The sequence below is a fragment of the Amblyraja radiata genome, chromosome 7, assembly GCF_010909765.2.
Source record: "Amblyraja radiata isolate CabotCenter1 chromosome 7, sAmbRad1.1.pri, whole genome shotgun sequence".
Taxonomy (NCBI): Eukaryota; Metazoa; Chordata; class Chondrichthyes; order Rajiformes; family Rajidae; genus Amblyraja; species Amblyraja radiata.
Genome location: NC_045962.1, coordinates 11,179,082 through 11,195,842, shown reverse-complemented (window position 1 = coordinate 11,195,842; position 16,761 = coordinate 11,179,082). Strand labels below are relative to the sequence as shown.

Here is a 16,761-nt window from a genome sequence, read left to right as displayed (position 1 = left end):
TTCTATCTCACACACTAGGGACAATATACAGAAGCCAATTAACCTACAAACCTGCACATCTTTGGGATGTGGGAGGAAACTGGAGAACCCAGAGAAAACACAGTCACAGGGAGAATGTACAAACTCCGTACAGACAAGGATACAAAGGACATTTATTATCACATACACCATTTGGTGTAGTGAAATTTGATTTGCCATTTGCAGCACACCAATAAAAATAAGACACAACATTAAAGAATTTAACAATAAACATAAAAACATCCCCACACAATGGTTCCCACTGTAAGGGAAGGCAGCAAAGTCCAGTCCTATCCCCTGTTCACCCATGGTCGGGCCTATTGAGGCCTCCTCAGTCGCCGCTACGGCAGCACGATGCTTCATGCCCTCTTGCCGTTCTCGAAGTTCAGCGCCGCCCCGCTGCTGGACGCTCCACAGACCGCAGCTCCGTGATGTTGGAGTCGGTGGTCTCAGCCCACCGCACGGCGACCCGGGTAAGGCATCGCCCGCTCCGTAATGGTGCTTCAGCGCTGTGCCGCCGCCAAAGCTGAAGTCCTGGCTGGTCCCGGCAGGAAACGCCGCTCCAATCCTGTTGGTAGGCCGCGAGGAAAGCCGCATCTCTGACCAGGTAGGGACTGAGAAAAACTGTTTCCCCCTCCTAGACCTTCAAAACAAACACTGTTTAACACACTAAAAATTAAAAAAAGGGTGAAAGGACTAACAGCTGCTGGCAGGGCAGCCATACTCGACGGCGCCCCCTACAGCACCCGTAGTCAGGATCGAACCCAGGTCTCTGATTCTGCAAGGCAGCAACTCAACTGCTACGCTACTGTGCCACCCAATTTGTATATAGTCTAAAAATGTGTTCAATAGTGAAGTAGGAAGCAGTTCTGCACTCAAAAGTGATAAAACTTGGTGAATCTAAATTGGTGCACGTTGCATGCATCCATTTGCTTATAAGAAAAAAAGAGTTCTAGAACTTGATTATTATATTTATTGCATGAGTAAAAACATAGGCGACCCTTTTTGTTATAAAATTGGACAGCCTATTTTAGTTTGTAAGTGCAATAACTCATAGAAATTATGCTTTTGTTTTATGAAACTATTGTCCTAGTTATTTTATAAAATTGCTCAGTATGTTCTGACTGCTTGCTTGGTTATTGTTTTACTTCTATTTTTTTTGTGCAGATTGCAATAGGCTCCCTTAAGGAAATATGTGGATTAGGTCCCATTGTTAGTCTGTCTCAGTGCATACAGACCCTGGCTTCAAGATTATTGAATGGTGACAACATTTCTGTCGTGACACTCAACATGAAGAACGGATATCCTTATTTGGAACCTTTGGGGACGTTAAATGATGTACAAAGGAAGATTCTGTCATCATATGACCTGGTAGGCATGTTATTTTGCAATATGCAAACCAATTATTGTTTTACATATTTTAAAATACTGAACACTGGTTTCTGTCTTTAAATATTTGCATCATGTTATATGTGTGAAAAATATGCAGTACTTTTCCAAAATATTTGAAGACATGTTAATAAAATCTTTGGGGTTACAGTAATAGAAAAATTACACCGCACAATGTCATTTAGTCCATCATGACTGTGCTGGTCAACAACGAGCCATCCAGTCTAATCCCACTTACTTTAAGGGCGGCACAATGACACAGCGGTAGAGTCCAGAGACAGAGATCTGGGTTTGATCCTGACTATGGGCTCTGGCTGTATGGAGTTTGTACGTTTTCCCCGTGACCACATGGGTAATCCCAGGTGCTCCGGTTTCCTCCCACACTCCAAAGATATTCAGGTTTATAGGCTAATTGGCTTGGTAAAATTGTAAATTGTCCCTCGTGTGTAGGATAATGCTAGTGTATAGGGATCGCTAGTCAGTGCGGACTAGGTGGGCCGAAGGGCCTATTTCCGCGCTGTACCTCTAAACTAAACTAGCTAAATGAGTAGCCTTGTTGGTGTGGATCTTTAAGTTTATATTAAGCTTTTTTTTTAATACGTGAGAGTCACTTCTATCATCCTCTGAGAGAAAATACTTTTGACCTCTCCTTTAATCTTCCCACCAGTTCGTTTAAATCTCTGCCCATTGATTTTAGATTCCTCGGCTAAGGAAAATGGGGCCTTCCTATTTCCTGTATGCAGGTCATTCATAATTTTATATCCTCAATTAAGTATCCCATTAGCTACTGTATTTCAAGATTCCCTTCCCCAATGCAATCACATCTTTCTTATGAAAATCAAAAACACTGCCAAAGTTGGAAATCTGAAGTTTAAACTAAAAATGCTGGAAACGCACAACAGTTCAAGCAGTGTCTATGAAATAAGAAACAGAGCTAGTGTTTAAGGTCAAATACCCTTCAACAGATCTAGGAGAGGGAGAATACAAATAGTCTTAAGTTGCAAAGAAGGCAGGGAAAGAACAGATGGGTTAAAGAGGGTATCACTCATAGGTTGAGGCTAGCATGGAAGTGGGACAAGCGATTGATGAAGTAATAGTCACACAGTACAGGAACAGGCCCTTCCAGCTACCATATTCAGGACTGCCAACATTGGTTGAGAGTGAGAAATCTGGACCCACCCTGCGACAATGTCTATGACAAGCTGCAACCTAGTCGACGTCAAGCTACGACAAGCTACGTCAACCGGCTAAACAATTCCTCGTGAATTGGGATGTCCACCTACGACCACATCTATGACAACCTACGACAACACAGGCGACAACCTACGACAACCAAAGTCAACTTACGTCCACCGTGACAAGATACGACAAGCTACGACCCTGTTGGCGACAACTGAAGACGTCACGTCATAGTGACGTCATGGCACTATGCCCTGCACTGTACCGTCGGGGCGGCGGTGCGTGGCTTATTGCGTTTAACTTAAGCTTAGAAGTTGGGAGTCTAAGTTGATACTTCTTTGGTTTGTTTCTGCCCATTTAAAACTAAATTCCCGAAAATAAAGTTAATACACGCTCACTTCACAGATAAATAAACAAAGTAATCATAAACAAAATACGTACCGTGCAAAGTCACTGTCAGTGAAGCCGCGGAACTTCTAAATTCACCAATGTGCAATGATGAGCTGAGATCGTCTGCGCGTATAACATACCCGGACTCGATCAGGCGACATTACGCAATTCTATGTCGCGCGGGCGAGGGCATAACGAACGTATACATCTGTAGCCTATGGGATATGGGTGCTCTATGACAGCCGTTTTACTTCGAATCGATTGTTGTCGGTAGATGCTTATGCATATTAATAATGTGCAATGGGCTTAAGCCAATCAAATTGTTTGTTCTTTACGAAACCCACCGACAGAAAACTATTCTCATTGGTGCCTTGGACGAATTGAATTGTTCGTGACTTTCTTTCTTTTTAAAAAAAAAATCTTTCTTTTTTGAGCGTGAGAAATTCTGTGATCAGCGTGAGAATTGTGTGAAATGCGTGAGTCTCACGCTCAATGCGTGAGAGTTGGCAGCACTGCATATTAATGGCAACCAAGTACCCAACTGATAGTTGCCATATATCAACACTTGTTTTGCAGTCTTCTATGCTTTAACAATTTGTGTTCTCATTCAGATACTTTTTGAACAATTGTGGGAGGACCTGCCTTCACCACCTTCTCAGTATGTGCTTACCAGATTTCAGTTATTCTCTCAGTGAAAACCTTTTAATCCCCAGCTTCCTTTTAACCTTCACAAACCTATGCTCTCTGGTTTTAGACATCTCTATCGTGAGCAAATGTTTGTCAGTACCCAGTTTGCCACCTTCATCAGTCCAACCTGGTTTTTATTTGGCCTATTGAGAACAGTTAGAGAGAGAGAGAGAGAGAGAGAGAGAGAGAGAGAGAGAGAGAGAGAGAGAAAAAAAAAAGACACAAACAATGAAAGGTGGGATGTACTCACAAGGTCAAGCTACGATAATGGAAAGACAGAACTGAGCCAATATCTCACAGTGGAACCCGACAACTCTCATTTACCTGCCCTCTGTTACTTTTAAAGGTTTGTTCCTCCATATTTTGTAATGTCCTCCCATTAATTCCCCAGCCCAGTTTCCCCTCCCAAGTGCATTTCCTCATATTTCCCTGGATTTAACTGATGAGACCATTTAGACCCCCCTGAAGTCAAACGTTTTCCTTCTAGCTGTGAACTACTCAGTCACATTTTATATCATCTGCACACTCTTCATCAAGCGCTCCTGGTTTAGGTGTAAATTATTTAAAGTCCATGTCCTGGGGAAGTCTGCTGGTCACAAAATCTTCTGTCAACCTTCACCCTTTACTTCCTGCCATTGACACAGTCATGGATCATATTTGATACTCTCGCTTGAATTCTATAGTATTTCACTTTTTTGACCAGTTTTTCTCGCACACCCTTACTGAAATCCATGTGAACTACATTAGATATGCTGCCCTCCTTGTTACCTCCTCAAAAAACTTGATCAAGTTATCGAGATGGCTTTCCCTTAAAAAGTCTCTACTGACCGTGATCAATCTACCTAATTGAGTAATTAAAAAATAAGACATTTTATTTTTGGAGTTAATTAAGTGGACACGAACAGTGGATGAGACATTTAATTTTATTTGTGCAAAATGTCCTTATGTTGTAACAACACTGCATTTATTTTGTAGTACTTCAATTCAAACCAATTTTAAGAAATATTATATAGCAATTAAGTCACTAATCAAAGGTACACAAAATTGCTGGGGAAACTCAGCGGGTGCAGCAGCATCTATGGAGCGAAGGAAATAGGCGACGTTTCGGGCCGAAACCTAATCAACATCATTTGCTTCTATTAGCTCTAGTTGATATCAATTTGGTCCAGCGGCAATCACTTTGTTTGTTTTAATTTATAATGTATAGTTTGCTTTGTCATTGACCTAATAAGTAGCTTATTATTATCACACTTAATGTTGCTTCGTCTCAAATTGACCTATCAGCTGAAGAATGTGAGGGGAAAAAAACCTAGATCTTTTTTCATGAGAGCCTAACAAGTTGCTTTAGCCAATATCTTTTTAATATCTCCAACATGAATTCCAGCAGATGAAGAAAAGGTAAATGAATGAAAATTAATGAAGAGTAGCAGTTCTTTTTCTTGAACCATATGCCCTGTTGTTAGTTATAGTGCAGCAGAACTAGTTCTAATGCTCCTCAACTCCATTTAGGAAGAAAATATTTCACTGAAATACAGGGAGTGACCCTGCATAGTCTGGATGCTTGCTATACAATCCTGTGCTTTTCCCAAAAAGGTGCAGGTTGAACACCGATTTTTCCGGCACCCTTGGTTCCAGAGCCTTTCTGGATTATTTGTTTTTCCGGACCAACGTTGGTCATGTGATAATGAAATGACAATACACCCCTGGCCCTCTAATGACACCCTCCCGTGTCTCTAAAGCATCAGGGAATGCCAGAAACTTAAATAGAACAACAATAAAATGTAAACTAAATGTGAAAGGATTGGCCTGCTGACTCATCCCTGGCTCCCGGCTGTTTAGAGCTCCTGCTTCTGATCCCACTCCCAACTCGCAAGAAAATGGATAGGTGACGTTTCGGGTCGGGACCTTTCTTCAGACTTGTTCAAACAACTAGGCCTTGGATAGTTCATCCTGAGGCACTGACAGAATGCTCTGATGGATTTGTGACTGGATGCTGATGCACAGGCTTCTAGTTTGACTGTCAAGAGGGGGAGGAGATAGAGGGAAAGTGACAAGAGAGAGCAAGAAAGTCACAGTGAAAGTGAAAGGAAAAAAAGAAAGCATTTTAAGTAATAAGAGGAAACTCAATGAATGCGGAGAGGAGGAATAGGGGCAGTGACTGAAAGAGAGATAAGGGAAGAACAAAGAAAGAGCAAAAGGAAACATAGTGTTTGTGAAAGAGGAGAGAGGGTCTCAGTGAAAAAATAAAGAGGGTAGAGTGATGGTGAGAGGTGCGACTGGAGTAAAATTGGACAGAGGAACGTGAAGAGCCTAAAGGTGAGGGCGAGGAAATGGGTACAGAAGATGGAGGTTAGAAACGTAGAGGAGAAATATAATTGGTAAACTGAGAATGAGGGTGTCAAAAGGAACTGTAAAAATAATTGAAATAGGGGCAGTAAAAGGTAAGGCATAAAAGGTAAGGAGGGTTGGGGAAGAGAGAGTGAAGAGGCAAATACAAAGCATGGAGATAGCAATAAAGGGGAAGGGGAAAATGGTCATGGTGAATAAAAAAGAAAGGAAAGAAGGGATGGGCAGTAAAAGTTGAAATCCATCTACATTAATGACCTAGACTTTAGGGAGAAGCTACAATTTTTACGTTTACAGATGACACAAAAACGCCTATCATAGATGTGTACAAAATCATGAGAGGAATAGATCGGCTAAACGCACAGAGTCTCTTGCCCAGAGCAGGGTAATCTAGAACCTGAGGACATAGGTATAAGGTGAAGGGGGAAAGATTTAATAGAAATCTGCGGGATAACTATTTTGCACAAAAGATGGTGGGTGTATGGAACGAGCTGCAGGAGGAGGTAGTTGAGGTTTAAGAAACATTTAGACAGGTTTATGGCTAGGATTAGGTTTAGAGGGATATGGACCATATGCAGGCAGGTGGGACTAATGTAGATGGGATATGTTGGTCAGTGTGGGTAAGTTGGGCTGGTAAGTGGCAAGGCAGACTGATAAAGCATTTTAAGGATAAGGGGGAAATCTTTTAGGACCAAGATGAGAAAAACATTTTTCACACAGAGACTGGTGAATCTCTGGAATTCTCTGCTACAGAAGGTAGTTGAGGCCAGTTCATTGGCTATATTTAAGAGGGAGTTAGATGTGGCCCTTGTGGCTAAAGGTATCAGGGGGTATGGAGAGAAGGCAGGTACAGGATACTGAGTTGGATGATCAGCCATGATCATATTGAATGGCGGTGCAGACTCGAAGGGCCGAATGGCCTATTCCTGCACCTATTTTCTATGTTTCTATGTTAATACGTCTGATACAATTCTAGGCTTTATCAGTAGAGGCATGGAGTAGGAAAAAAGATAAATCATACAGAATCTTTGTAAAATACCAGTCTGGCCTCGTTGCATTCTATTCCAGTCATCTTATTATAAAAAGGATATGAAATCATGAGAGAGGATCCAGAAAAGACTTGGCACAATTGTTTTAGAAAGCTTCTTTGAGTCCATAATGACATTGGTGTTCAGTTGCATGGCTCACAGAAAACATTTCTGAGCCACTGGGAAAGCTTTTGCCTCTTATTTGCTTTGTGTAGCTGAAACAAATGCCTCAAAGACTGGTGAAACAACGCATTGTTCTTGACGGGAACAGGATAGGGTTGGCACGTGTGGTGAGGGTGGAGTAAACTGGAGCCTAGGGAATAGTGGATTTAGTTCTGTGATATCAGCACTTTGAGTGGGTATCAGGGACAGAAGTCACGGTGGAGGTTATGGAGATGAAATTGGAAACAGAGCTGGTATAAAGATGTTGTGGCAGAGCAGCAGCGGTGACGGTCTCAGCAATGGGAGAGGTGATCACAGAGTTTGGGAGGGTGTAGAGAAGGGATTCAAGACACAAACTGGACATGCAGATATTTCACAGGGGATTTTTATTTCAGTGAGGGATGTATTTCACTGAAGGTAAATATATAATTGCCTTGCAGGTCTCCCAGTTTGGTGCTGCAGTTTTAAACTCTTAAAGCCCTGTCCCACTGTACGCGTTCATTCTCCCGAGTTTGCCCTGATTCGAACTTGGATATTTACGGTAATGGCCGCTCGTAAGTACTCGGGGCTCTCGTGGACATTTTTCAACATGTTGAAAAACCTTCACGAGTCTTCCCGAGCTTACCGCATTTCCCGAGTACCTGCCGTTAGCGTTATGAGCCGCTAACAGATGTCCCCGAGCTCCGACGTACCCGCTACGTTCATTCTACGTGCTTACCACGAGTTTGATTTTTTTTTAAACTCGGGAGAGCACTTGAATGAACTCGTACAGTGGGACAGGGCCATAAATGTTTCAGGAATGCCAAACAATTGTTCTCCCTAGATCGATCCAAGTTCCCCTGCAATGCTCCAGAGAAAGTGGTGCATGGGGAATTATGTCATACCAAAATCCATCTGGGTTACAAGAGTGCAGAAATCAATCTGGGTTACAAGGTTCACTCTCAAAACGAGAGCAAGGTCAACCTTCCTGATTTCCATGATTATACCAAGAAATGGTTGCAAGTGTAATTTACTCCAGGCTAGATCTATTTTTAATTCCATGTCATGGAAAAAAAAGTGCTATGTGATCCAATTTACGGACATTAATGTTTCAGGTTGTTTCATCAGACTCTCAATAATGCAGAAGAATAGAAGGTGGGGGGGGGGGGTTCAGAATCAATCAAGAGTATGGTTGTAGTATAGTGAAAGTAAGGAAATGTATAATGGAAGATGGTGCAAGGCTAAATAAAACAAAGGACTGGTCAAGTGGCACCAATGAGGTCATTACAACAATTGCTGACCAAAAAATAGGAGCAATGTCACCTGAGATTGTTGAACCATAGGTTGTAAATTGTTTTTTTGTTAATCTGCTGATCTCCAGTTTGATTAGAACTCCATTAGGGAACTGTAATAAACCAAGGACAGAGAGGTCACAGTAGCACAAGATCAGGAATTGAAATGTAAGGTGACGAGAAACTCATCCCTTAGCTACAATGATCATCTTGCTGGTTTTAAACAGTGTTGCTAGTTCTGGTGTTGAATGACCTTGCACTTCATAGTTAGCTCACTTTATTAAATTCATTTTATGTGTCTGACTCCTGGTCTGGTTATTTCTGATTTGCAGAACATTTAAAATGTTATCCTTCAATGTTTGGACACCCTGTGGGGAACTACAAACACTTATGGTCTGGAAGTTCTTTTGTGTACCTGTTTTATGTGGCACACAATAGATCCAAAGCACAAATGTGACTCTTGTAGTGCACAATGGGATACTGATGTGTTTACACACAGAGGACACAGTGCCTCCAACAGTAGCATCAGTTAAGGCGCAATGCACTTTAAACATTGCTGCTGTAACATTAAAATGAACCTATATATGCTTTAGGGCCTTCTTGGGCTTTGAATCAAAGTGAATGTCTTAACTAGAGGGAGAAGGCCTCCTTCACTTTAAGTCAAATGGTCCATTGTTGCTGAGCAACTGTTGCAGGCAATGGAATTGCTCTGCTGCGGTCCTGCATGAAACTGGCGCTGGTGGTGTGGAGCACCATTTCAGTGTAATCTCCATGCACTTTAGAATTTCTAGGTACAATTTTAGGATTATTAATAATTACCAAATGACGATTATCATCAGGTTTTGTGGTAACTTGACAATACATCTACCAATTCTGAAGACAAGCAGCCTGAATTTTCCCAAATCATTAAAATTGATTGTTGAGAAAAAAATCTTATTCTCAAAATAGTAATACTTTAATGTAGTAGTTGGATGGCGAAGTGAGACAGAATTAAATAGATTGATAATGTTGTGAGCAAATGTAATGTGAATGTAATGCAAATATAGGCATGTGAACATACAACATAGGAGCAGGAGTAAGCCATCCAGTTCCTTGTGATAGGTCTGCCGTTATTAACTCAGATCATGGATGGTCTGATTGCAATCACAGCACTGTACACCTGGCTACTTCTGCTGACTTAATGGCCACTTGTTTATCAAGGAACTGTTTAAAAAATATTTGCCACCTTTTGAGAAATTGAATGCCAAAGACCCGTACCCCTCTTGAGACATGAATTTGCTTTGCTTTTTAAATCCTACAGTATTGAATTATTTTATTTGTGAATTGTGCAGCGGTTTTAAACTGCTTGCCGGGTGGGGCACAGACAATTGTCACAGGTATCATGAGCACATGGAGCAGGGTTTAAATCACTGAGAAACCATTCTTTGAGAAGCCCACTGAAAATGTTCATATCTTCTGATTAGAGACAAGTGTAATCACTTGCAGAAAATAAACGCACACTGCATAGAAATTGCTCTATTTGAAGGATAAAGGGCAGCAGGTCACTTGGGAGTTTTACAAGGACCATAAGAATGTAGCAAAAACCTAAATCTGCTAGTAAGTGTAAAGCAAATATTTTCTAGTTAATATCTCTTTGACATGTGTTCAGTAATGTTCCTGATAGCATTGCTATAAGACTGGAAGCAAGAGTAGAAGGCCTAATGACAATGACCTCTGGTGTAAGGTCATATGTCAAAAGGTCACATATAGCCAAGAAAACCATGTGTCATCCTTTCATAGCTGATGAGACAGCCCTCCTGCACGTTGAACAATACTTGGAAGAAGCACTGAGACCAGCAAGGAGGTGGGGTGGGGTGGGGGCAGGATGTACTCGACATGAGGGACCTCAATATTTTCCACCTGGAGTGTGTCAATAACCTCACTACTGACTGAGTTTACCAAGTCCTGAAATTAAGCTTCAGATTAGTTTGGTTTACTGTCACGTGTACCGAGGTACAGTGAAAAGCTTTTGTTCGCGTGCTAGCCAGTCAGCGGAAAGACAATACCTGATTATAATTGAGACATCCGGAATGTACAGATACATGATAAGGGAATAATGTGAATAACATTTAGTGCAAGATAAAGCCAGTAAACTCCGATTAAAGTTAGTCTGAGTATCCATAGAGGTAAATAGTAGCTCAGAACTGCTCTCTAGTTGTTGGCAGGATGGTTCTGTTACCTGACAACAGTTGAGAAGAAACTGTCCCTAATCTGGAGGTGTGCGTTTTCAAACGTCTATACCTCTTACCTAATTGGAGAAGGAAGAAGGGAGAAGAGGAAATGGCCGTGGTGTGACTCATCCTTGATTATGCTGCTGGCCTTACCGAGGCAGCGTGAATTGTAAATGGAGTCAATGGAAGGGAGGTTAAGGGGCTGTCCTACTGCGGCGACCTAATTGGTGTTCTGAAGAGTTTGCCCTTGACATACTCGCAGCATGGTCGACACGAGGTCCTAGGAGGCCTTTGTAACTCTCCTTCATGCTCAAGACTAGCCCCCGTGTACTCAAGGCCTCAGCTAGGTCGCGGCGTATTTTTCAACATGCTGAAAAATGCCCGCGAGTAAAAAAAAGGTCGCCATGGAAAAAATCTATATTTTCTTTACTTGTAGGTTTAGTCGAAGTAGGTCGTAGTAGGTCGGCATGTTATTCGTAGGTATTCGAGGGCAGTCAAAGGTTGTCGAAGGTCATTGCTTCAATACGGGTGGGCCAGGACAAGTAGGTGCTATTTACTTCTGCGAATTTGAAGCTTTCAACCATCTCTACTTTGGTGCCGTCAATTCAAACTAGGGAAAGTGTACTGCTTTGCTTCCTGAAGTTGATCACTATCCCCATGTCTTGCTGTCATTGAGAGAAATGTTGTTGTCTGGACACCAGGTCATGACGTTCTCAATCACCTTCCTGTACTCTGTCTCATCATTATTTGATTGCGGCCCACAATAGTTGTGTCGTCTGCAAATCTGTAAATTGAATTGCATTTGTACTTGGCTGCACAGTTGTGGATTTACAAGGAGTGAATGCAATCTTGCGGAGCACCAGTCGTAGAGTCACACATATAACCATATAACCATATAACAATTACAGCACGGAAACAGGCCATCTCGACCCCTCTAGTCCGTGCCGAACACATAATCTCCCCTAGTCCCATATACCTGCGCTCAGACCATAACCCTCCATTCCTTTCCCATCCATATAACTATCCAATTTATTTTTAAATGATAAAAACGAACCTGCCTCCACCACCTTCACTGGAAGCTCATTCCACACAGCTACCACTCTCTGAGTAAAGAAGTTCCCCCTCATGTTACCCCTAAACTTCAGTCCCTTAATTCTCAAGTCATGTCCCCGTGTTTGAATCTTCCCTACTCTCAGTGGGAAAGCTTTTCCACGTCAACTCTGTCTATCCCTCTCATCATTTTAAAAACCTCTATCAAGTCCCCCCTTAACCTTCTGCGCTCCAAAGAATAAAGCCCTAACTTGTTCAACCTTTCTCTGTAACTTAGTTGCTGAAACCCAGGCACTCAAAGACCTCGGCATTGAAGGCTCTGCACTCAGCTGGCTCCGTTCCTACCTTTCCAACAGATCCCACTTCATCTCTCTCCACAACCACACCTCTGCTACAGCCACAGTCACTCAAGGCGTTCCCCAAGGCTCCGTACTCGGCCCCCTCCTCTTCATCATCTACATCCTCCCCCTTGGTCAGATACTCCGCCACTTCAACCTGGACTTCCACTGTTACGCCGATGACACCCAGATCTACCTTGGCACCAAATCCCCCCACAACCCCCCCCCCCTCTCCCATATCAACTCCTGTTTGTCAGCTATAAAAACCTGGATGCAACATAACTTCCTCAAACTCAACAGCGATAAGACAGAATTCCTCCTCATAGGCTCCAAAGCCACACTCAGCAAAATCAATAACCCCACTCTCACCATCGACGGCACCACTGTCTCCCCATCTCCCAAGGCCCGCATCCTTGGCATGATCTTTGATTCCACCCTTTCCCTTGAGCCTCACATCCGCCATGTCATTAAAACCTCCTTCTTTCATCTCCGCAACATCGCCAAACTCAGACCCTCTCTCACACCTCCCGCTGCTGAAAGACTCATCCATGCCTTCATCTCCTCCCGACTGGACTATTGCAACTCACTTCTCCTTGGCATCAGCTCCACCTACATCAACCGACTCCAACTGGTCCAGAACGCAGCCGCCCGACTCATCACCCACACCAAATCCTGGCATCACATCACTGCAGTCCTCAAACAACTTCACTGGCTTCCCACCTCCCACCGGATCACCTACAAAATCCTGATCCTCACCTACAAAGCCCTCCACCATCTGGCCCCCACATATCTCACTGACCTCCTCTCCCCCTACCAACCCTCACGGTCCCTCAGATCCACATCAGCTGGTCTCCTCTCCATCCACAAGTCCAACCTCTGCAGTTTTGGGGACAGAGCCTTCTCCAGGGCAGCTCCCAGGCTCTGGAACTCCCTCCCGCAAATGATCCGCAATTCCATGTCCCTCACCATCTTCCAGTCCCGCCTCAAGACCCATCTCTTCACCTCTGCCTATCCTTAGCCCCACGTCCCCCTCCCTTTTCATCTGTGCATTAATTGCCTCATATTGTGTTTTGAATTGTATTCTGTCTTTACTTTGTGTACTAGTCATGTCTCTACTATTTATTTTATTCCCCTTACATGTTTTTCCTCTACCTGCTAAATTTTTGTAAGGTGTCCTTGAGACTCTTGAAAGGCGCCCATAAATAAAATTTATTATTATTATTATTATCCAGAATTAGTAAAATAAAACAAAAATTGGAGTACTGAATAATGGCACAGATTTGGGAGATGCAGGAAGGAACTGCATATGCTGGTTTAAACCGAAGATAGGCGCAAAAAGCTGGGGTAACTCAGCGGGACAGGCAGCATCTCTGGAGAAAAGGAATGGGTGAGATTTCGGGTCGAGACCCTTCTTCAGACTGCAGTCTGCAGTCGCCTAGTCCATTTCTCCAGAGATGCTGTCTGACCCGCTGAGTTACTCCAGCTTTTCGTGTCTCTCTATGGATTTGAGAGAGTGAGATTCACTGCCAGACATCGTCGGTATATTAAATGTACAAGAGTCGTTTCACATGACCGTAGTCAAGGAAACAGCAGCGTACCAATAGTCCGATTATTGTAGCGGTATAGCAAATACATCTCTGCTGTCCGTTTTTGGTGTTTCATATATTTGTTCTTCCCCCCTCCCCCCCCCCATACCCCACGGATATAAATAATGTCATACACAAGAAAGGGCAGATGCTTGTTGACAAAAAGTGAACACACAGTGCTGGAGTAACACAAAGACGCAGCAGAATTTTGGAAATGTCATCCCGTCACCCATTCCTTCTCTCCAGAGATGCTGCCTGTTCCGCTGATTTAAAGAGTGCCCACGGTAGACTCACGAGTCATTACGGTAAACTCACGGGCTACTACGTTCTTACAACGAGTTCAAAAGTTTAAAATTTTTACTTCAAGAGTAGATTTGACTCGTGGAAATCTTTCATCATTAATAGATAAATATGACCAATTCTTAAGGAGTTGGTCTCCTTTCATCGACTTTTTGGAATCATGTGATGCAGCGGTACCATAAGGATTGCTGATTTCAGTTCATGACGTGGATAGATCTACATCTCCGAATATAGATTTGAAAAATTCTCTTTTAAGGGGCCTTTTCTTCTATTTCTACTTTCCACCTTTTCTTTTTTATTTTATTTTTTTATTTTTTTATTTTTATTTTTATTTTTTTTATATCCACACTTCACATTTTTCTACTCGCTACCATCTATTTTTCCACTCTTTCCCCTTTCTATTGTTTTCTTTTTCTTGTCTTGCTTACTCATAACATAAAACTAGAGGTTGTACATAGAATGGATTACGGTATGACATAGTTGGCACCTAAAATTAGGTGCCACTGTATTGTTTTGTATTGTATTAACTTCTAATAAAATAAATAAACAAAAAAAAAAAAAAACAAAAAAAAAAATCTTTCATGTTGAAAGATGTTCACGAGGTAACAAGTTTCCCGAGTACCTGCCGTTAGCGTTACGAGATCCGACGTTCCCGCTACGTGATTACCACGAGTTTGATTTGTTTTAAACATAGAAACATAGAAACATAGAAATTAGGTGCAGGAGTAGGCCATTCGGCCCTTCGAGCCTGCACCGCCATTCAATATGATCATGGCTGATCATCCAACTCAGTATCCCGTACCTGCCTTCTCTCCATACCCTCTGATCCCCTTAGCCACAAGGGCCACATCTAACTCCCTCTTAAATATAGCCAATGAACTGGCCTCGACTACCCTCTGTGGCAGGGAGTTCCAGAGATTCACCACTTTCTGTGTGAAAAAAGTTCTTCTCATCTCGGTTTTAAAGGATTTCCCCCTTATCCTTAAGCTGTGACCCCTTGTCCTGGACTTCCCCAACATCGGGAGCAATCTTCCTGCATCTAGCCTGTCCAACCCCTTAAGAATTTTGTAAGTTTCTATAAGATCCCCTCTCAATCTCCTAAATTCTAGAGAGTATAAACCAAGTCTATCCAGTCTTTCTTCATAAGACAGTCCTGACATCCCAGGAATCAGTCTGGTGAACCTTCTCTGCACTCCCTCTATGGCAATAATGTCCTTCCTCAGATTTGGAGACCAAAACTGTACGCAATACTCCAGGTGTGGTCTCACCAAGACCCTGTACAACTGCAGTAGAACCTCCCTGCTCCTATACTCAAATCCTTTTGCTATGAAAGCTAACATACCATTCGCTTTCTTCACTAAACTCGGGATCACTAGTGGGTGGACTCGCACCGTGAGACAGGGCCATTAGGTAAACTACATTACACCAATGATAGAATTTTGTGCTGACAAAAATGCTTCCTAGATTTGATTTATTCAAGAAGGAATGAAATGTCCCTAGCTGGTAGCTCATTGGTAAATGCACACCCGGTTTGATACAGATACTACGATCAACCATTCTTCCAAATTTAATTATTCCATGCGCTAAACTGATTTGTGGATCCAAAGTTTCTATTAATGATAACTATTAGTAATTTGGGGAAAAATGATTATGTGATCATGATTTTAGGACACTAGGATTTTATCTGGGATGACCATGTTATTAAATTTCCCAAGACATGAAGAATCCAGGTTTTCTTCCCATCCTCAAAAATGCAGTAGGATAAGAGTAACATTTGTTAACATTCCCCAATGCTGACCCTGAGAAATCTTTGCATCACTTCATTCTTGCATATTGCTGACCAGTCCTCTCAGCACTGTGCCAATTACGACAGTACATTTTTAAACACACAGTGTGATTTAGAAGCATTCATCTTTCTTATTTACCAGGATGTGAGCTAGAAATGTTGAGCAACTTAAGGAATGTTAGCAATGTTATCCAACTTCACATAGAGCAATAAAAATAGCAAAAGCTTGAAATATTCAGCGGTTCTGACAGCTTTATCAAAAGAAACAGATAGGCTGTGGGCCGAGCATCAAAAATGTGTCTAGAAATAGGATTTCGTGACCCAAGTCACCAAACTACATGAAACTTTCACATATTGTGTAAAAAAATGTATATAAATTACCCCTGAAACTCGATATGAAGAAGACTTGCACATTTTTATTAAATTAGAGAAAAACCGGAAAAATGTCGGGAATTTTTTAGTCCAATCAAAGCACATTTAACATTGAGTTGTCTGCCAGTTGGCCAATCACGCGCTTTGTTTCAGGCTAGCACACAAAATGGCTGAGGGGGCTTCACAGATGGTCCTTCACAGATGCCTGTTTTACTGGAGATTCCGATTTGTTGTTCTGTGGAATAAATGTCGTGGAAACTTGCAGCAGGTAATTGTATTTAGTGGGAAAAGCATTAAAAAGGCTGAAGAAAGTGCTGCGAAGTGGATTAAAGTGCAAGAAAGCCTTCAAAGTACCTGCTGATGTGCTGGAACACAAAGAAGGCCCCCATGAATCAACTCTAACTGAACGGTAAGACTAAAGTCTGAATTTATGAAAATCTATCTGTATGGAGTTTAATTAATTTCACCATTCATTCATTCATTCATTCATTCATTCATTCATTCATTCATTCATTCATTCATTCATTCATTATTCATTCATTCATTCATTCACTCACTCACTTATTCATTCATTCATGAAATTGAGGGCCTAAACTATAACACAATCAATTAATTAATGCCAGCCTGTTGTAGAGTAATAAGTCTTTAA

At 42.1% G+C, this 16,761-nt stretch overlaps 1 protein-coding gene across 1 annotated transcript in view; it reads left to right on the top strand.

Moving 5' to 3' along the window:
* plcl1 (phospholipase C like 1 (inactive)) overlaps nucleotides 1-16,761 on the top strand; it is a 226,992-nt gene that overhangs the window by 191,881 nt on the left and 18,350 nt on the right. Inside the window, exon 3 of the mRNA XM_033023696.1 lies at nucleotides 1,186-1,389. Coding sequence (XP_032879587.1) covers nucleotides 1,186-1,389 — 204 coding nt within the window. The remainder of the gene's footprint in view (nucleotides 1-1,185; nucleotides 1,390-16,761) is intronic.